Source organism: Cydia strobilella, chromosome 24, assembly GCF_947568885.1.
Source record: "Cydia strobilella chromosome 24, ilCydStro3.1, whole genome shotgun sequence".
Classification (NCBI taxonomy): Eukaryota; Metazoa; Arthropoda; class Insecta; order Lepidoptera; family Tortricidae; genus Cydia; species Cydia strobilella.
The window spans coordinates 2,425,915-2,448,241 of NC_086064.1; the positions used below are offsets into that span (position 1 = coordinate 2,425,915).

Here is a 22,327-nt window from a genome sequence, read left to right on the forward strand (position 1 = left end):
ATTCGGCGGCGAGATGCATGACGACACGTTGACGGCCATTATATAAAGCTGCGTGTGCGCCGGCCTTCGGCTATATTCGACTCTGGGTCGCCCGGATCAATAATTGGTCAACAACATGAGGGTCTCCGGCAAGCTCGGTTCTCCATACAAACGTAGTTCCGCTCTCATTTCAAAACGATTGCTAGCTAGATTGTTCTGAAACTTTCTACTTACAATGGGCCCTCCACACTCGCGTTCGCGGCTTCGCGCCGTGATTCGCGCATGAGTGTGGAGGGCCCTATAGGATAAGGTATATATGTTTGTAATTAGTTTATGTAGCTTCAGATACCATAGTTAAAAAAATACAGCGAATTTAAGTTTTTCATACAAAACTTGTTTTTGTTCTATTTCGTTTGTTTCGTTATTAATAATTCAAATTTGAGACCTCGAGCGCCGAACGCAACTATCTAAAATCGAAAGCGCGAAGGATCATACCGAAATTTAAGTTTTTCATACAAAACTTGTTTTTGCTCTGTATCGATTGTTTTATAAGCTGGAGCTAATAATAGCTAAATGTGATGATTATAAAGCTAAATGTGAGATGCATATAAATACACATTGGACGGGGGCGATTTTTTAATTTCGATCGCTCCATTTCGTCACTCGAAAATCGGTGGAAAACGGCAAAATGCTAATTTCCGAAATACGAGCGATAGAAATACTAATAAGTTTAAATGCCTAGTGGAGATGTTATTGAACGAAATACACGAAATCGAGCGGTCGAAATTAAAAAAATAGGCCTCCAGCTGGAATACCACCCTTAAGGGGCCCACTGACTATCAGTCCGCCGGACGATATCGGCCTGTCGTTAGAACAAAAATTTGACAGCTCCGAACAACTGACAGGCCGATATCGTCCGGCGGACTGATAGTCTGTGGGCCCCTTTAGAAGCGTGTAAAACTCGATTGTACCTAATATTATATTACTAATACCCTACGTTGAATAAAACAATTGCATATAATTTGATTCTTTTTATTTTTATAGAAAAAGGTGGTCAATATTTACATACCGATTCACGTAAAAATTAACAAAAAAATTAACATTTTTCTATAATTACCTGTAAAAAAATATAAATTAATAACTTAATTAATCAGTTCCTTCATTAAAACATACATCCCTTTATAAATTATAATATTACAACCCCCTGATATAACAACAATTGAAAATTTTAATCAAACAATTCAATCTATTTCAATAAATTACTTTCATTTTATTTCACATTTGATTTCCATTTCATTTTTAATAATTTCATGCGACCTTTTGTTTACATCGACTTTTACATATCTCACAAAATCTAGTAAGCTACAAAAATAACAAAAATGTACAATTAAACATTTTACAATAATTCAGTAAATGTTTCAAAATAATAAATAAAAACACACAATTACACTTTTGCACTAACAAAATTGATGTATGATTGTCGTATTTCAAAATTCGTATTTAAATAAATAAATATAAAATTAGAATTATAATTAATTTAAAAACTACTTAATTCTCACTTTTGAAAAGGGAAATATTACATAAAAATAACTATTATATTGCCTGTTTGAGTTTAATAATAGTTTAATTTTATAAAACACAATATGACAATAACTGACATAAAAAATATCATCAGTTTTGTCAGAGATTTTCAAAACCTTAAAGTACGTAAGCATTAGGTAAAAACATAACATTTCATTTATATAGAGCCATATGAATTATGAAATTATTTAAATACATTTATGAAGTAGTTAAAACTATTATGTTCGCATATCGTTTAACATTTAACATCTTATAATTTATCTACTTCTAATTACAGGAACATCAGTATGTATCATATATTCGTTGTATTATTAATATTATTGACAATAATAAAGTATTAAATTGGTCACACCCCTTTATGATATATTAAGGTTTTAAATCAATGTATTCAATATTATTAATATATTTGATTCATTAACTATCTGACCGTAATATATCTGAATTATTAACAGTAATACTATTTACTTTAAATTCTAACCAACCCTTGGTTGCTATTATTGTAATAGTAATAAACAGGCCGATCGCAATTCAAATTTCATTCAAAATTCTAGGATGTCCACGTTTTTACAAAACGAAGGACGAGTCTTTTAAATCGATTACATGCATTGCATAAATTCATTATTTCTTTCCTACCTACTTCTTCATGGCACAGCCACTTTTCAGGAGAAAAAGGCGGCAACATCAAAAAATTTATGGTATCATGGTCGCATTTTTATCACTTGTCATGTCATGCGTCACTTTCTCACTTACACACTTGTTAGAACGTGATAAGCATGATGTCAGATGATAAAAACTGACCATCTTAACCTTACTGGGTTCAACTCCCATAGAGAATTTGAATATCGCGCCTTTTTCTACTGACAAGTTGGGTGTGTTTAAGTATATCTTTGGAAACCAATACGAAAATACCTAAACATACTTTCTGACATAAAGGAATGTTTACGTTTCACGAAATAGCCTAACAATAAAAATAGCACAGTCATAAAATCTCAACAATAGATTCTTCACCTCACATATTAAATGTGCTCGTTGATTTCCAAAGAAATACATTTTGGGATTATTCTCGACAATGATTCAAGATATTGTAAAAATAAGTAGGTATTTTTTATAGTTATTGTTGGCTTGTTTTCCAGTTTTAAACTTATCTGTTGATAGCATGGAGACGTTTATTTTTATAGTAATAATCAATATAACAACATAAAATTAATGGCTTGTATAGCTACAGTGAATCACGGGGGAGATACAAAATTCGTTTATCAGTTATCATTATCAGTCTGTGTCACCGAATCCAGCTTTTATCAAGTCGGAAACGAAGCTATAGTTATTTATAGTAAGAGACAACGGAGCTACTTTGCAACAGCTTCTTATCAAGGTTTTTAAAATGATAATAAATTTAATGTCGTTGTACAGAAGCTGTCCTTTCGAGGCAACTTATTAGTAAAAATTAAAATATAGGTATCGGATTTGGAAAAAAATAATTGTGTAATGATTGCAACGAGTCTCAGCCGGATTTCGTTTTTTTGGTTGCTCTTTTATTCCTTCAGCCTTTTTGATAATAAGTACTACTTAAGTAACTGTAGAATTTATAGGCTGTTTTTTCTACCATAGCCGAAACTTGATTAATGAGGAACACATTTTCACAGCTAGGCCTCTGATAGAAGCGGGGACAAAACGAATATTTAAATAATTATATAGAAATAAATACTATAGCACTATTTATCTATTTATAGTCTCCGTTTCAGCGTATCGACGGAAATTTCCAAATCGAATTATACCCACATTAATCAAACGGGCATATCTCCGTGCTATCTACAGTCAAGTGTCAAAGCGCACTGCCCTCAGCTGTCACTATCGTGAATCATGTCAACTCATACATACCTAGATACCTACGGATCCAGTCTTGACTTGGCACTTCAATGGCACTTAGATCACAGTAAAGCCGACAGGCAACTCAATCCACAAGCGAAGCTAGTGTCTATCACCAGTACGGTGTGTTTCCGTTTAGACCTGTGCGCGCACTCCAGGAGTTTCCGAAGTTTATCCTAGCGCAAGATACTGCAGGCGTTTTCCGGACCGAGGACTTCTCGATGGTGTAGTTCTGGCCTTTGTTGCTGTCCCAATACTCTTTTCCTTGGCACCGGTAACAAACGCAGAAGTCTACCCTTCGCGAGTGTATTGGTAACTGTATTCTGAACCCGAACGTATCGTACGCAGAGACTCCCTGCTGAGTCAAAGGACCGGCTTCCACAAAGGCGCAGTACGTGTCTTCGCTCGTCGTCCAGCCATCGAATGACGTACGCACAAACACTTCTTTAGCGAAATCCAAGTTTTTAACTTTAACGGTTCCATCAACTGCACATTCGTTCTGTTTGAGAATGACGTTTTCAAGCGTAACGCAGTCTTCATTTATTCTTCGTCTGAACTCGAGATAGTCTGACGCTGGCTGGTCGAATCTGATCTCCCACACATCTTGCGGTTGAGGCGGTGGTTTTCTCTCTAACGTGGGACTGGCTACGATCTTCAAGGCCCAGTAAGGTGGTACATGAGAGGGCTCTGTCATGAACTTGACTTGTTCTAGAGCATACCCTCTATCGTCGGCGAACACTACCCGCTTCTTCTTGTTTTCTGTCGGCATTCTTAAGCACGATCTCGGGGCTGCCTTTAAAGTGAGTTGTAACGGCTTCAGCTGAATAGGAGTGGGTAAACATGGCGCTGAAAATCCTCTAGTGATGGTGGTGATCTTCGATATGTTCGGTCGGCGCACTGTATAGTCCGTAAGGAAGCCGGCGGGTGGACTATGTCCATAAAACAGCTGTTCTGATGGTAGCATGTCTATCGCCGCGCACATCGTAAGTCTGTAACAACGGAGGCACACGTTACTATCAGTGGAACACGTACGCGAGTGATAATAGTGTGTGACACGTCCGCACGCTCTGGCGGTTAGCGATGAACTAAACGGAATGCCAGGCGCGTGGGGTCTATATAGCCGTCGGGGCGCCGTCCACGCGAACGATGTGAATAAATATGGGGTGACAATGAATCGATCATTCATTGTTAGGACAATTGACAATAATATACACGTCAAGTGGAATGGTATGTGTTTGTTGACTGTTTTAATATTTGTCAGCAAAGTTAGAAAAATATTAAAGGATTTGTATTCATATGGTTTTTTTCATTAGACAAGATTGAAATTGAGAATTTGAAGACATATCTATAATAATTCAATGTTTTTAAGAATAAATTAACTGCATCAATAAATTGCTCTGATATTTAGATTAAGGTAATATTTAAAACTTGACAATTTAAAAGTGCTTGTTGCTAGGCCTATTTGAATAAAGATTATATTGACTTTGACTTGACTTTGACAACTTTTTGGCAGTTTTGTAAAGCGAAGTGGGAAAATACAGGCATATGAAAAATAACTAAGCTAATAAAAAAATAAGTAACTATATCATCTATTTTGTACTGGACTTTTTTGTAACTTGATTCTACCTATGAAGGAGCATTGTAGTATAAAACAGGTTAAATAGGATTACTTTAATAATTATAACGAAATCAAATAATTTATTAATGTGTGTGGAGAATGGGTTAAATATTAAGCATAAATTAATACACTAGTAGTCACCAAACTCTACCTTTTCAGGCTTATAATACGTTGTAAAATATACGTATTTACCTATAGCAAAACAAACTCGCATACCGCCCTATTTAAGTTATAAACGCTAAATGAGTCAAGGTCGCTTCAATTACGTTTTATTACATTCATGAGAACTCACATGATGGAATTAATAAAACGTATTTTTTACGAGTTTACGACAATTTTATTTAGGACACAGGAAAATCACGGGAGACAGTATTGTGGTATATTTTAGGAACTTTATTGCTCTGCGTCCTTGATATGGTTACGATGATTCAATAATGAAAATACATATGGGGCTTTTTCTATGAAAAGGGACCTTATTGTCGATGGCGCTTACGTCGCACAGCGTCGCGCGGCATTGTATTTATATCGGAGCATCGTTTATAATGGCGTAAATATTATCCAAATCTAAGGAAAAAAAAATCGTCAATAAATTAAAAAAATAATATCAGTTGACTTTTTAAGCTTCTTTTCTTTCTAACCCTGGATACGAGATAACAGACGAACCAACGGGAAATAGGTATTAGTCATCATCTTCCTCGCGTTATCCCAGCATTTTGCCACGGCTCATGGGAGCCTGGGGTCCGCTTGACAACTAATCCTAAGAATTAACGTAGCCACTAGTTTTCACGAAAGCGACTGCCATCTGACCTTCCAACCCAGAGAGGGAACTATGCCTTGCTGGGATTAGTCCGGTTTCCTCACCACGTTTTCCTTCATCGAAAAGCGACTGGTAAATGTCAAATTATATTTCGTACATAAGTCCCGAAAAACTCACGGGAAATACTGTATTATCTTGAACAGGCGTTATGAAGTCTGACAAATTCCGTCTGCGATATCAATGTTTACCCTTGATACTTTTACTTATTAATTAAGAATGTAAACAATTATCCTCTTTATTTCTAAAAGGACTTATCTCCTATTAGTGTTCAAGTGAAATAAGTCTTTTTTCGTCCAATAGCGAGACAATCCTGGGTAGGTATCGACTTGTTTACAGTAGCTGATTTAGGGCAGTAGATTAATTTTGTGTATTATGTCTTAATATTAAGAATGTGACAACACTTCTATATATAGATAATATATCAATAATTGATGTAATAAATAAATATTAGGGGACATCTTACACAGCCCCACCATCCATCCATCACCCATCCCATCCACCTAGCCCCAAACTAAGCAAAGCTTGTACTATGGGTGCTAGGCCGAGCGAGTTTTTCGAACTATAGTATACCCACACTTGGTCTTGTTAATCAGCTTGAATGTTTTGAGCACTAGAGATGTTACTATGTCGACACACAACTGACACAACCACAACACTAACGATATTCGATTTGTTTACTGTCGATATTCTTTTCCGCTTACATTTTTTGGAAACGTCGGAGGTAAATCTTATAATGTGCAGAAATCGGGAAAGTTTAAATCTGTATTATCATTATTAGAATAAAATCAGTCTATGGTCATATTATCCACTTCATAGGTTAGAAAGAGTAGGGTTAGAGGTTTCTAATTGTTTGTGTGTGTAAAATAATGATCGATTCCATTTAATCTCAACACGGTATGAGCGATTCGGATACAGTTTAATGTAAGTAAAGTATTTATTATTCATAACATAAGCGACAGTTATTTTCTTAGATTGAAGTTATGGTTTTTTCGATTTAAAATTTAGTTATATTCTTAAAATTTCTTTTTTAAATTTTGTATCTGTAACGGGAAATAATTTCAACGGCATTTTTTAGATTGTTTTTTTAACGTACTGTCTGGCTACTTTCGTACAATTAATCATTTTTAAAAAAACTTGCAAGACACTAAACAAGAACTTGCAAGTTTTTTAAAAAAAAACTTGCAAGTCAAACGTTTTGATTTAGACTTGTTCCGAATTTCCCTCAGACCATGGTCACCTTATAAAACATGATATTCACTTTTTTCAATTATATTAAATTCAAGACTCGTCTCAAATTTCCCCCGCACCATGTTCACCGCGCGCGCACCGCCAGACCGCCACTACAATACTTTTTCCGCTTGTTTCGAATGGGTTTGGCAACTGTCAATTAGCAATCCACCAAAAATACAGATCATTTTTTCATGCTTGTCTAAGTAGAATATGGAGAACTTGTAAATACTATATTTATACCAACCCTATGTAACCCATATTCCGCAAATAAAATTAATTCATTCAATGATTTGTATAGATGGTGCCAGCATAGGTTCTATCTGTTTTATGGGATTTGGCTTAAAGGGTATCCAGGCCATAAAATAAAGAATTTGACACTTTTTTAAGCATTAACAGGTAAAACCAGTGCTGGCGTCATATGTAAAATACTTCGCTCGGCCAACCCCATTCAGGACTCGTCCCAATTTTCGCGCTAAGCATTGTCACCGCGTGACTTTTTTCACGTTTCGATTCGAGACTCGTCCCAATTGTCCCCGCATCATGGTCACCGCGTGCGCACGCGGCGCGCACACAGCGCCGCTACGCGCCTGCGTGATCGTCTGGCTCGTGGTGTGATAGTAGATACCTGCTTGACACGGTTATGTACTTATATGACATGGGGTTACGGCGTGCAAAAGAGGACATATTACATAGGTACTTAACGAATCTACGAAATATTGTATTTACAAAATTGTTCAAATGTGCACAAGTTATACAAGCTTTTATTTAACTTGCAATGTTTGTATCACGTTTGTATGTAAGTATACAGGGTGTCCTTAGCCATTTGACAAAGCCGAAATGTACATATGCATTAGGGTATTTAGAATTAGTATAATAACAACTGGTGTAGCGGTTACGAATAAATTAACAAATTACGATATTTTACTTTGGAGCAGCCGGTATGTGTTGTGTGTGGCTCCTGAGGTAATAAATAGTATGAAACCTTCTTCGATCTTTTTTATTTATGACATTAATAAGATTCTGACTTTTGACAAATGTCATCATTGCTGCACATTTTCGAACAAATGAGGGCTATCGTTTTTTTGCTCACCAGTTGGCGCCTCTGTTGATGGTGGTCCAAAAGACCATGGGGACTGTATAAAGGAGCCAAATCTCTATGTATGAAAAGTGTCCATCAAAAAACAGTAATTAGGCGGCGCCACCATACACCGAAATACTACCAAAAACAACCTACGTAATTTGGTCGGGTTATTTGTTGCCTTATATGGTTCATGTTATATTCATGTCCCAGAGTCTAACTAGCGCCACCGGAGAGATTAGGAACTATTATTTAAAGCTTAACGCGGTCACTTTTACAACAATTCTGCCATAAGAGATTGCGATCCTTTCTATACCATCCATACAAAAGACTAAAGCACAGCTGTCAGTCATTGAAGTGACAAGTGACATTTGACATTTAGAACTATGGAAAAGACCACAATCTACACTAGCGTCCCTAGCGGCGAATTCATACGCGTAAGCCCTCATTGTTAAAAACACTGCCAATGATCAATACAGTTTCTTTTTGTTGTCAATCATTGAAATCAATTTTTGTTCGAAAATTTATTTTTTTCTTTAGTTCTAATTAAAAAAATATTACCGTTCAAGTATTCCTGGGAAGTTACCCTACGTGGGATTTCAGGGTTGGTCCAATGGCTAAGGTCAGCCTGTATATGTATGTATGTTCGGGTCAAATCTTACAAGCTAACTTTATATATGTAAGTTGTGTGATAATGCAATATTATGATACCATCGAGCTGATCAGATGATGAGCACAGGAGGTGGATGGCCACCTCCCATGTTGTTTTATCACAGAGTTCCTATGGAGGAACTCTGTGATAAAACAACACAACTTTATTGTTTGAGTTGGTTAGAATTGTCTCGATGAGTATTAATTAGTTGCCTGTTAAAAGAAAAGTACAGTCATTGATAAAAGCTCGTATTTTTTTTTGTGTATGTAGGTATGACCGTGTCAAATAAATTGTACTTTTTAATTTACCGTAATTTTAGAGAGGTCATTCAAGGCAGAATGGAATGCGCGAAATAAATATGCGATAGATAGATAGATAGATAAAACGTTTATTTGGATGCTGCAAAACACACAATTTTAGTGTAAAGTTATAAGTAGGTACATTGCAGTCAGAACAAAACTTATGTACTAAATTAAATTAACAAAAATTTTTTTTTACTTAAACACGAAAAATTCGTTTTTAGTGGTTAGCTGCACGCTGTGTGCATTGCAGCAAAAACAAAAGGGTTCCGACTCAGCTATACGCTCCACTCTGTTGAGCGAAGCACTGATATTCTGCCGGATACGATACGTTTTTTTTACTATTTAAATAGTTCCGTTATTTAACATTTTTGCATATTATTTTAATGAGATAAATAAAATACAATACCTTCTTGACACGTTTATGTGGAATGGAGTTATCCCCCTTCGTACCCTTCGTGCGCGAGTGCGACTCGCACTTGGCCGGTTTTTTTAACATCTTTAATCTTAAGGGTGCATTCCTGAGCTTAACTTAAGTTACTTTCATAAAAACACCGGTATTCTAATTAACTCAATTTCTGAGATAATCAAAAATTTATTTTTATCTAATAAGGCCGCTATGAGCGTGTACACTTGCCTTAGGGCTTGTTTACTTATATTGATATATTATAGAATAGAATAGAATAGAGACCGTTTATTCGTGGCAAAATAAAAAACCGGCCAAATGCGAGTCGGACTCGCGCACGAAGGGTTCCGTACCATTACGGAAAAAACGGCAAAAAAATCACGTTTGTTGTATTAATAAATATTTAATTTATTCTATTTTAGTATTTGTTGTTATAGCGGCAACAGAAATGGTGGCATCATCTGTGAAAATTTCAACAGCCTGGTGACAGACGGACAGACAGACAGCGGAGTCTTAGTAATAGGGTCCCGTTTTTACCCTTTGGGTACGGAACCCTAAAAACGCTATCTGCAGCATTTAATTACTTTTTACAAAAAAAAAGTAAATAAATTAATAAAATTAACTGCCATTCAGTTTCCTTAAATGTAGGTAATTAGCCATACCCCGAAGTTAACTGAGTTTTAAAAAACACCTATTGTTTGGGAACAGAAAGGAAATATTTTTGCGTGTGTCTGACCCTGTCGTTTGACACTTACGTAATACTATTTTAAGTTTAGATAATTGGAAGAATGACAAATGAATGAAATAAACATGCGATAAACTATAACCCGTATATAAACCCGTTTGACACGGCTACAACATAGGGTAATAGCGTGCACGAATAAAAACAGAATTGTGTTATTTTCTATAATTTGATTATGATATATATGATGAATTGTTTGTTTTGTTGCCTTTTACTTGTGTTGTGTATGAAATGTTCTTTCCATGTCCTGGCGTTTGGCCTCCGCTGTGAGCCGGACATGTTTTTGGAAATAAATAAATAAATAAATAAACAAAAACCGGTCAAGTGCGAGTCGGACTCGCGCACCGAGGGTTCCGTACTTTTTAGTATTTGTTGTTATAGCGGCAACAGAAATACATCATCTGTGAAAATTTCAACTGTCTAGCTATCACAGTTCATGAGATACAGCTTAGTGACAGATAGACGGACAGCGGAGTCTTAGTAATAGGGTCCCGATTTTACCCTTTGGGTACGGAACCCTAAAAAGGGACCTTATTGTCGATGGCGCTTACGCCATTATTAACTATGCTCCGATATAAATACAATGCCGCGCGACGCTGTGCGGCGTAAGCGCCATCGACAATAAGGTCCCTATTCGAAGAAAATGCCCCAATTATGTAAATATTCCACACAACCGTGACCCTAGTGTAAACTTCATTTTGTATGGGATTTTGAGTTTCCAAAACGTCCCGCTTGGCGCGCTGTTTAAAATCCCTTACTAAAATCAAACGCGTACGCTCGTCACGCTATCGAATGAACCTGCTAGGCTACTAGGGGTTCCGAATCTGCGGTGGCAGCATGTCATTTTTATCGCCTGTCACTTTCGCAGTTACATATGTTAGAACGTGACAGGCATTGTGACAGGTGACAAAAATGCGACCGTGCTACGGCCGGGTGTCGCAGCAAATCTCGACGGCGTTAGCGAGATGACCTTTCATAGGAACGGATCAAGACCGGGTAAAAGGCTTTACCCAGCAACAGCTTTTTTGGGCGTGGGTGGCTTTTGCCCAGCAGTGGGACACTCGAGGATCATATAAATAAATAATTATAGGTATCGGGTCCAGAGTTGTTACACACAACAGGTCATTGACAGCGGGTTTGATTATTTAGTGTTCTTTTTTCGTACATCTGACAATATACTTGTTAAAATTTTGCTCGTGTACATACATACATATACATACCGCCGTTTATAGAATAATTTAGAAAAAAATAAAATGACAAACAAACATATCTTTATTTTAAAAATAATTGTGGTGTATAACTAGCCTTATGAACCGATTTTGCATGTACAACCAGCCTTAAAGTTTATAGTCTATGATTGTTCATTATTTTTAGTATGTGGGTATTTTTGCACTTTGTAATTTTTCCTCAGTCACCCGTTGACCACGAACGCTGTAAAGGGTTCGAAACGTCGGGATGTATTATAAATTCAATATACGCGATATAATCCGTTTTCATAGTTTTATTTCATGAGTAACTATCGCGGTAACCGAAAACAAACATATTTTTTTAGGGCTTAGTCTAGTTTACGTGTCATTTATTTCATTACATTAGCCCTTGATTAAAACGTGTAAATTCAATAGGTATAAAAACTACAAATTTGTTTTACGTCATATTTGCACTACGCGTGTAAAATTTATCAAATCTACTCGTAAATAAAAGCGATATCGGTATTGTAATGATAAAACAAAAACAATGGGTACAACACGTATTTTTCCATTGAAATTAGATAACTCTGTTGCCAGACAGAATTTTGCTGACAATGCAAAAGGCCCATTTAGATGTTGCGAGTTTCTTGTACAATTTGGGGCGAGAAATCGGCGTATGATCAGGCCTCCTTCACTAGCTCAAGGCCACGCGCTATATGCCTACCGCTCGGCGTATCGTCGACGATACAACCGACAGAGGGCCGCCGAAATCCCGCCTGAGCGCTCGCACCGCACGTTTCCCGCGCTTACGCTTCGAAATGCCGAAACCACGTAATTATTGTGCAGAGGATGGGTATAAAAGTCAAAAAACAAAAAGAAAATTTGTCGTTTTTTCATTTCCGAGAGACGAAGAAAGGTGAGTAGTATTTTAAATCTATCTTTATGAATTTTGTCACCATTTATTTCTTTGAACATAAGTAGATAAATCGTAAATTAAGGAGTTTTTTGAGTAATTATAAGTGTTGTTTTTAAATATTTGATTGACTAATAAAAAATATGGTTGATTCGCAACATTCGTTTTATTACTATAATAACATAACATAAGTAACAGTACAACCCTAGCGCAGTCTCGACTCTTTGTGCGCGTACTTATGGTACATTTCTTCTCGTCCTGAACAGCAGGTATTATTATTAAGATTTTGTAGGCTATTATAGCGTAGGTATTTTCGCTTTTGTATGGGAACGATGTATCTGTTACGTAGTAACTATTTATTAATCTGTGGTATGATATTAACATGATCGCTTCGTGATATCGTTAGTTTTATAACGTAGTGATAATGTCGTTAGGTAATCACGGAATACTATATAAATATGTTCTGTGGTGACGATATTCTTCACAATATGCTTTTGGTCTGCGGGCAACGAGGCGCTATACGTATCGCACCTACATGTTTTTGCCACGGCAGATGATGTGGTGGAATATGTTCGCAAGAAGACCCGTTACGAGCTGAGGGTGTTCCAGCTGCGATCGCGTCATTACGTGCACTTCGGGCTGAGCACGGTAGCATTTTTATCGCCTGTCATGGCTGTCACGTTCTAACAAGTGTGTAAGTGAGAAAGTGACAGGCATAGTGACAGGTGATAAAAATCCAACCATGCTGACACCGCAGCTCGTTTGTGGTGCTCGTGCCGCGGAGAGAAAACAGATTTTGCTACCTAGGGTCGGCCGTAACGAACAACCTCTCGCTCGATGCGGAGGTCGACATTCGTATCGGTAAAGCGGCGACCACGGGAAGCTTAGTACTAGAGTATGGCAAAATTATCACCTTACATCAAAAACCAAAATGTTTGTCTTTAAGGCTTCTATATTAAGCATACTTTTGTACGGAGCTGAAACCTGGACAACGTATGCAAAAATAGAACGTCGTTTAAACTCTTTTTACATGCGTTGCCTTCGTAAGATCTTGGAAATATAGCAAGACAGGGTGACAACGAAAGGGTTCTAGAAATTACAAAACTACCTAGCTTAAACGCGTTTCTTAAACAGAGACGCCTGCGTTGGCTAGGGCATGTGCACAGGATGGAACCCTCTCGACTGCCTCATCGTGTTCTTCTTGACGCGGTTGCGAACGCAAAACGTAACGTTGGAAGACCATTGCTTCGGTTTAAAGATTGCGCAAAGAGGGATTGCCTTTCATATCGACCACCGAGACTGGGAGAGGCTCGCAGAACAACGGACGGAGTGGCGCAAAGGCGTTGTGGAGGGTCGCAAGTTTTGTGATGAGTCCTGCCGGCCTAGCCAAGGTGACAATCGCTATCGCTTCGACAACGAAACGCTTTGTGTCTCTCTATCACTCTTCCATATTAGTGTGACCGTGACAGTTGCGTTTCGTTCGCTACGTAGCGTTCGCGATTGGCATGTTGTCTACGGGGCCTGCGGGCTTAGCACAGTAGCATTTTTATTGCCTGTCACTATGCCTGCCACGTTCTAACAAGTATGTAAGTGCGAAAGTGACAGGCATAGTGACAGGTGATAAAAAGGCAACCATGCTGACACCGCTGGTTCGCCGCGCTCGCTGACAAGAGGCAAAAACGACGTCAAGGCGTTTCAGTACCGTTTTCCGCAAACTTCTCTTGACAGGCCTGCGGTAGACCATGTCGATCTCTCATCGGTCTTTATAGCCATCAAAAACGGTGTATCTCCGCTGTTACACCATAAATCGTAACTTATAACTGATAAGCGAACTGAACGGGAACTGAACTTATAGTTGAACGGGAGTTGGAGGGGGCAGACCTCGGCGGACTTTCTCTGATCAGATTACAATAATTTATCTATATCAAAATGTGAAAATATTAAATTTTTAGGATTATTCATTGACCAGCATCTAAACTGGAAAGAACATGTAAATGCGGTGTGTAGTAGATTAGATAGGTTCGTCTTTGCATTAAGAAAATTAAGATATACTGTCAACTTTGAGGCAGCTGTCACAGCCTATCACGGCGTGGTATCGTCAGTGCTAAATTATGGGCTATTACTGTGGGGAAATTCGGTAGATGTCGAAAGAGCATTTCTATTGCAGAAAAAATGTGTCCGTGCAATAATGAGAGCCTGGGTAACTGATAGCTGCCGACCACTATTTCAGAAATTAAAAATATTACCGCTGCCATGCATGTATATTAAAAAAGCATGTTTACTTGTAAAAAACCGTCCAGATTTGTTTAAAATGAGATCTGAATTCTTCTCAAGCCAGAGAACTCAATACCAAAATCTACTTTATCAACCCCGGTGCAACTTGGATATATATAAGAGGAATGCGTACAATATGTGCATAGTTCTATACAACAATTTGCCCAACAGTATAAAACAACTAAACGCTATGGAATACAAGAAAAAACCAACTAGTTTTCTGTTAGAGCACTGTTTCTATAGCGTTAAGGAATATTTGGAATGTAATTTGCAGTAGTACCTAAGAATTAATGGTTGAAAAATGTATTTATTTTAGGTTAAGTATTCTTATTATTAATTAATCAATCAATTACTTATTATGAATTTTAATATTGGAATTTTAATCTATTAATTATACTATTAGATAACATTTTTTTTTTGAAAATTTGCATGTCGTTATGCGACTGAATACTGTACACCATATTTTAACAAAACAACACCTGTATTTTAGAATTAAGTATTCTTGCAAATAAAGAATTTTTATCTTTATCTTTATCAGATCGGGGAAATCCTGAAAAAAGGCTAGGTCAAGAGCACCCTAAACCGGCGAGCGTGTATGAGGAATGTTATGAAAGTGAAGGAAGCGAGAGAGGTATGTCAGGATCGTAGCAAGTGGAAATCCGTGGCCTCTGCTTACCCCTCCGGGAAATAGGCGTGATTATATGTATGTATGTATAACTGATATGCGAATTATGTGCAATATTGTTACGTCTGAAGCACGCATAATCCCCTAAGTGGCGAACAATACTACTGATAAGATAAGTTAAAAATTCACAAACAGCTATAAGCGTGTAATATCAAGATACAAGGTTATTAACCGCTGCTATCTTCGCATATTTAAAAACCAAGGTCGCGACGCTCATATTAATTTGTTGACTAGCAAATGATGTAAATGCGTGCGTGCGTGCGTGTGTGTGTGTAAAAATAGATAGCTATTTGGGGCATTTTCTTTGAATAGGGACCTTATTGTCGATGGCGCTTACGCCGCACAGCGTCGCGCGGCATTGTATTTATATCGGAGCATCGTTTATAATGGCGTAAGCGCCATCGACAATAAGGTCCCTTTTTATAGAAAACACCACTTGACTGGTACCTTACTTTATTTATCGCTAGCAATGTGCCAAATAGAATTCTCAAAAATTGAAATGATCCCAAGAAATGATTTTAGTATTTTTTCTGCATGTTTATAGCCAAACCTTCATTCATTTTCATCAAGTTTAGATTTCTATGACATGTGAAATAGACGCCAATGAGATTATGGATGGAATAGAAAGGATGCCAATCTTTTATGGCAGAATTGTTGCAAAAGTGACCGCTTTCAGCTTTAAATATTACTTCCTAATCTCTCCGGTGGCGCTAGTTAGGCTCTGGGACATGAGTATAACATATAAGGCAACAAATAACCCGACCAAATTACGTAGGTTGTTTTTGGTAGTATTTCGGTGTATGGTGGCGCCGCCTAATTACTGTTTTTTGATGGACACTTTTGAGAGATTTGGCTCCTTTATATAGTCTCCATGAATGAGATCAATGAGTGACGTAAATGTTAAATGAAACGTAGTCGTCAGCAGTAGAATATTGAATAATAATCCCTGATCTAAACGAAAACTTTCTAAGTGGAAACTTGCATAAGAATTTTTTCCATGAGTTTCCAGAAATTTTAAGACTGTTATGCAACTTGCACATTGCTGCGTCCAGCTGTCGCCAAGAAAATTTATTTTCATCGGATAACATAAAGCACAGAGTTTTCTGTGACATAATGTCAGTCAAGTATAAATTAATGATATTGAATAACGAGAAATTTGAATGATTCACGGTTAGTTTCACTAGACTTATATTGACCAGTGTGAATGCGACCGGTGGTACCCTTGAAAGACTTGAAAGCGAACGCAGCCAACGCACACGAATGAGGGTAGACCGAGCGCGGTCTACACAACTTTGACACCCACCCGCTACCTTCAGTCACCCGTGAACATGATGCATGTAGCTGCGTCGAAATATCTCTGCTCGAAAACAATACAAAAGGTAATCACGGTCCATATCCCGGTCAATATAAGTCTAATTATTTGCTTAGTTCTTTTACATATTGAGACATTCCACGGGTAAAGGTACCTTATGGCGGGCGGTGCTAGTGTTATATACCTATAATGTAAGCGCCAACCGTCAAGTCATTTACCCGTGGTCCCGTGGAGCGTCAATTATTATATTTTATGAAGCTGTTACCTATACTCATACTCATACTCATACTCATACTCATTTATTTATAATAATATTTCATATTACACGTCATAATTGGATTTACATAATATATTCAATTCATTCAAATAATCATTAATTAAATTAAAGTAAATATATATTGTATTATAAAAATTATGCGTATAATAAATTCCAGTAATACATTATATTATTATTTTAGCTAAGTATGTAGTAATGTTATGAATAAGACACTGATGAAATTAGGATTTTACATTGCAATTTGACATTTTTTTTCTACCATTAGCCTACTTATTATTATACGACATCAATAAATTGAAATAATAACTATTAATAATAAACTGACAAATCAATTCAATTAATCATTTACCAATATAATTATTTTTGACGATATATTCTTAGATTTAGTTTTAAGATTTGCGGTCATTTATTTTATTTTAATTTAAATTGATTACTAATAAGTAAATGTAATTAGCCTAGAATAATATTACTATTGTGTGCCCTTACAGGGTGTCATGATCTGACTTTATATTATGTAACACCTATTATGTACATGACAATACAATAAATAAATGATAAATGATAAAATAATCAACACATTTCAAATTTCCAATAATTAATAAAAATACAAAATATGTTATGCTCTCATTATAACTTTAAAAAAAAACGAACAGCACGGCATCATGATTTCTTAATTAGCTAATCGCTTAATTTCCTTTTAATTCTGAATAATAATTCTTAAATTCGGCATACAGGGTGAATTCTGCAATAGGGAAAAATAATTCAAAAGTAGTTTTTCGCAAAAAAAATAGAATAAAAATATTTCTTAACCGCTTCCTGTAAAAAATGTTGAACAGCTTCGGTAGTTAAATATAATTTATCTGTCGTTTCGTGTTTTGGAAAATATTGAAAATGGCGGAATTTGGCATAAAAGACTTAAGCGCCAGTAGGGTATGGCACCTAAGGCGAGTTCGCTGTGATAATGATTCAACAAAGGATTTTTTTTAACTTATCGCGAAGTCTACAGCTCACCGCCACTAGTAAATTACGTGCTAGAATATGTTGTGACGTCCAGTTCCATTACCCATTACCAAAGATAGATATAACTCCGTAATAGATGGATACAGTCTAAGGAAAAAACGTGCCTCGAAAATCAAGAAAATTTGATTCTCGTTCAGAGGGCGCTACTAGTTTTGGCCAACTGTCGTATAGATGGCGTTGACGGTTTCGTTTGTTATTTAACAATTTTAACGCATATCAGTGAAAGAACATGGGTCAAAATCATAAAAATGATTAATGCAAATAAAAAAAATTATTTATCCATATTTAAATACATTTTATCGTATTTTTATAAGTCTTCATTTTTAGTTTAAAGTGTGTCGACAGATGGCAGTGAATTTACTGGGGTTACAAAATTTACTATGACAGTACCGCCCCAGTATAAGTTACTCTATGCCCATTACTAACTGCTGCATTACTGTAGGTATAATATATGACCTTAGCAAATTAAAGTTGAAAAAGTATTTAATTTTTTTTTTATACCACGTCGGTGGCAATCAAGTATACGTCCCGCCTGATGGTAAGCAGTTACCGTAGCCTATGGACGCCTGCAACACCGGAGATATTACACGCGCGTTGCCGACCCTTTAAAAACCTGTACACTCCTTTTTTTTATTAATCTGTGATACTGTAGCTCGGGAAAACCTCGGCAGGGAGCTCATTCCACAGCCGAAGCGTACGCGGGAGGAAATTCCTCTTAAACCGCACAGTTAATTGAGTTAAGAGTCCCCCACAAGCTCGGTTCTCCATACAAACGTAGTTACGCTCTCATTTTAACGAGTTGCTAGTTTGATCTGAAACTTTGTACTTACAATAGGATAAGGTACATCTATGTCTGTAAACAGTTTATGTAGCTTCAGATACCATAATTAAAAAATACAGCGAATTTTAGTTATTTGTTTTATAAACTGGAGCTATATAAACTAATTACAGACCTAGATATACCTCTGGTCATTGTATGTGCAAAGTTTCATTACAATCCAACACGTGGTTTTAAAATGAGAACTAAACTCTTAATTTTAATAAAGTAACAGCAGATGCTAGTGAGGTTAATGTGGGGAAGACCGTCTATGTTTAAAAATAGCAGAAAGGTGACAGTTTTCATACGCATAAAGAAAAAATGCAGAAAAAATAAATAGCGAATTTTTAAATTAAAGGAATTAAATATTCAATGCTTCGGGCAAAACTTGAACTTCCTACCTTTCTAAATTTATACTTAAATTCAAAATTTTCTAGTAAGTATCGTAAACTTTGATTCATGGGCTAACATTGATCATTTGTGATCTATTTCTGTTAAGCATCCCAACCACATCATAAAATGTTTGTTCGCTTTCAAAAATCAACTCCCTATTCCTCAAAAAACAATGATCATAACATTGATCGCCCTGCGAATCAAAGTAACCCCATTTTACGGTATCGCTTGCAGACTTATCTTAATAGTTTTAGTAAATAGCGCCTCTTAGATCGATGAAACACGCGGGGTTATATGGATTATGGAGTTTGTCGGTCTTCTCTATTTACTGGCCTCCGATAACAGCAGAGCTATTTAAAATATGTGGTATTTTCTATGAAAAGGGACCTTCTTGACGATGGCGCTTACGCCATTATAAACAATGCTCCGAAATATATACAATGCCGCGCGACGCTGTGCGGTGTAAGCGCCATCGACAATAAGGTCCCTTTTCATAGAAAATGCCCCATATGCACAATCAATAATAGTTCCTTAAGCAATTCGACAATAGCATAAACCATAAACAATAAAATTTGCGTTTTTTACTCTAAATCCCGCCCCACCCTGTAAGTATACACCTCACAGCCAAATCAACTTAAGTAAAAATGAATTTTACACCATTTTAGTCCTTAAGTCCTTGTCGATTAGATACATAATCCCTCGTAGATAAATATATAACGTTTGCGTGTCACGTTCGTAATTTGGCGGAATTAATGCTCAATTAACAAATATAATCAGTTTGCCACTCCAGTGGTTAGTTGCAAAACGTATAAAAACTACGTACCAAACGCTAAATATTACTGAAAAAATCCGACCGTACGTCGGATCATTGAGCCCGATTCAGATTAGCAACTTGAAATAAAACAACATATTTAGACCGAATTATTATTAGGTACTAATAGCTCCTCTACACGATGGATAGTAGTTAGTAGCCCACTCTTTAAGGCGGTTCCCTGAGCCAGAAGGCGAAATATCTCCTTATATGATCATGTTTTTCTAAGAGGCGTTGAAATTCGTAGACGTGGAAAAAATATATGTAGTTCTTGACTATATTATCTTTAATAACATAGCTTCCGATACACGAATTATGACACTTCGTCTGATACAATTAATTCCCAAGTAACCTCTAACTCGGACTTTTAATCAAACTTTACTCGGTTATTTATTATGTGATACTATAAACAAAAAAAGAAGAAAAAAACAATCTTAACTTAAATAGTTGTTTCATAGCTGTAAAATTTCGATATTGTAAGGTAACGTTTTTAAAATAAATAAAAATCGACATAATTCGATCAAAATTGACACTTGGCGCGCATGATCTTTCCCGTTCTTTCTTGCGAAATGTGACAGTGACAGCGGCAAACCGATGGAACAGCCTTAAAGCCAAATGTCCAATCACCCGGTATAACTGTATTTTTCTAAACACGTAAAAATATTCTTTACAATATAAAGCCAGACTATGCAAATTTGAACATTTTGGACTCGGTTACTAGTCAATAGGCAGAACGCGTCATGCATTGTATTGTATGTATATGTATTCATGTATTGTATGTATTAAGATGGACACTTGAAAAGATTTTGGAAAGTTATACTATTCTTTTTGCTATTCTTGATTTTCTACTTTTTTTAAATGTCATATTAGGGGTAAAATACCAAATTATTGGCACTGAAAAGTACCAGTTTTTGGAAACGTAAAATGTGCCTACTTTGCTAAGATTTCTACACAGTTTACCATTTCCCCAAATGTGTTTCAACAGTTATGAACTATGAAAACTATATTACAACTTCACTTGAGTCACCGGCAAGCTCGGCCGAATTTCACCTTCCAATACAAACGGAGTTTCGTTCTCATTTTAAAACTACGTGTTGGATTGTAATAAAACTTTGCACATACAATGACATGAGGTATATCTAGTTCTGTAATTAGTTTATATAGCTCCAGTTTATAAAACAAACGAAATAGACCAAAAACACGCTCTGTATGAAAAACGTAAATTCGCTGTATTTTTTTTTAACTATGGTAGTAGCTACATAAACTAATTACAGACATAGATGTACCTTATCCTATTGTAAGTACAAAGTTTCAGAGCAAACTAGCTAGTCGTTTTAAAATGAGAGCGGAACTACGTTTAAATTCACGATAAACCACGATTCTACATTTAAAGATTTTTTAAATTGTCTCGCCCGAGAATCGAACCGACTAATAATTCCAAAAAATAAACACCATCTATTTTATTCTACTAGTCGATACAGTTAATGATAACATTTCTCCAAGAAACATTATGTCTTACACTCGTCTGTCGTACAAAATATCCATAAAATCCAATATTTAGTACTTGCTCAAGAATATTTTTAGACAAACAAAATTTAAAAAAATCTATGAATGCAGTTTTGTTTCTTTATAAAAATAAAATAATGTTTCCTTTAAGTAAAATGAGATAACTTAAGGCTTTAAGAAAAAAATTCCTCCAGAGCCCATTAATTAATGTGAATTTTTTCATGGCATTTGCATTTGATGAAAATAATATAAATCTACAATTATGCATTTACCCCCTCTTAATACTAACTACGTATAAGTGATACACCTTTTAGTTTATAATTATACAAATAAATTTTGTCAAACCTGCCAGAATGACTAAACTCGCAAAACAAGCCATTTTTCTTCGCCACTGCTTCCACAACAATTTTAACACTTCGCACCTCACTTTGACATTAATTTGACACTTATACAACTTTTAATCGACCATGAAAAATAACAACAATGTATGTAGTTAGAACAGTTTCACCTTGTTTTCGTTTCGTATTAACATTTAATACTTTCGACGTACGTTACGCGTGAAATGTAATTTGTTTTCGAACTACCCACGTCTTCAGTGGTTATTGCACTTGTTTTTTTTTACACAAGAATGTTGAAATTAAGAAAATAATTTAGTATATATTTATTTTAAATCATAAAAACAATGTTAACTGCTTTTCACATTTTGTTTTTTTGAGAATTTTTAGTTAAAAATTGCAACACGCAAATGTCCATTCTTCCACGCGTTTTTAACTCAAAAGAAGCTTTATCTTGTTGCTGCGGTTTTTATTTTAAACGTCTACAAAGTAACGACACGTATAAGATAATGGCGTCGTACGGTTTGTG

General features: G+C 36.1%; 1 protein-coding gene across 1 annotated transcript; it reads right to left on the reverse strand.

The window, feature by feature from the left end:
• Positions 1–995: 995 nt before the first annotated feature.
• LOC134752170 (protein phosphatase 1 regulatory subunit 3B) lies at positions 996–22,038 on the reverse strand. Its single transcript, XM_063687780.1, has 2 exons — positions 21,809–22,038; positions 996–4,415 (listed from the first exon to the last, which is right to left on the reverse strand). The coding sequence occupies exon 2, from the start codon at positions 4,406–4,408 to the stop codon at positions 3,539–3,541; it is 870 nt and encodes a 289-aa protein (XP_063543850.1). The 5' UTR covers positions 4,409–4,415; positions 21,809–22,038; the 3' UTR covers positions 996–3,538.
• Positions 22,039–22,327: the final 289 nt, after the last annotated feature.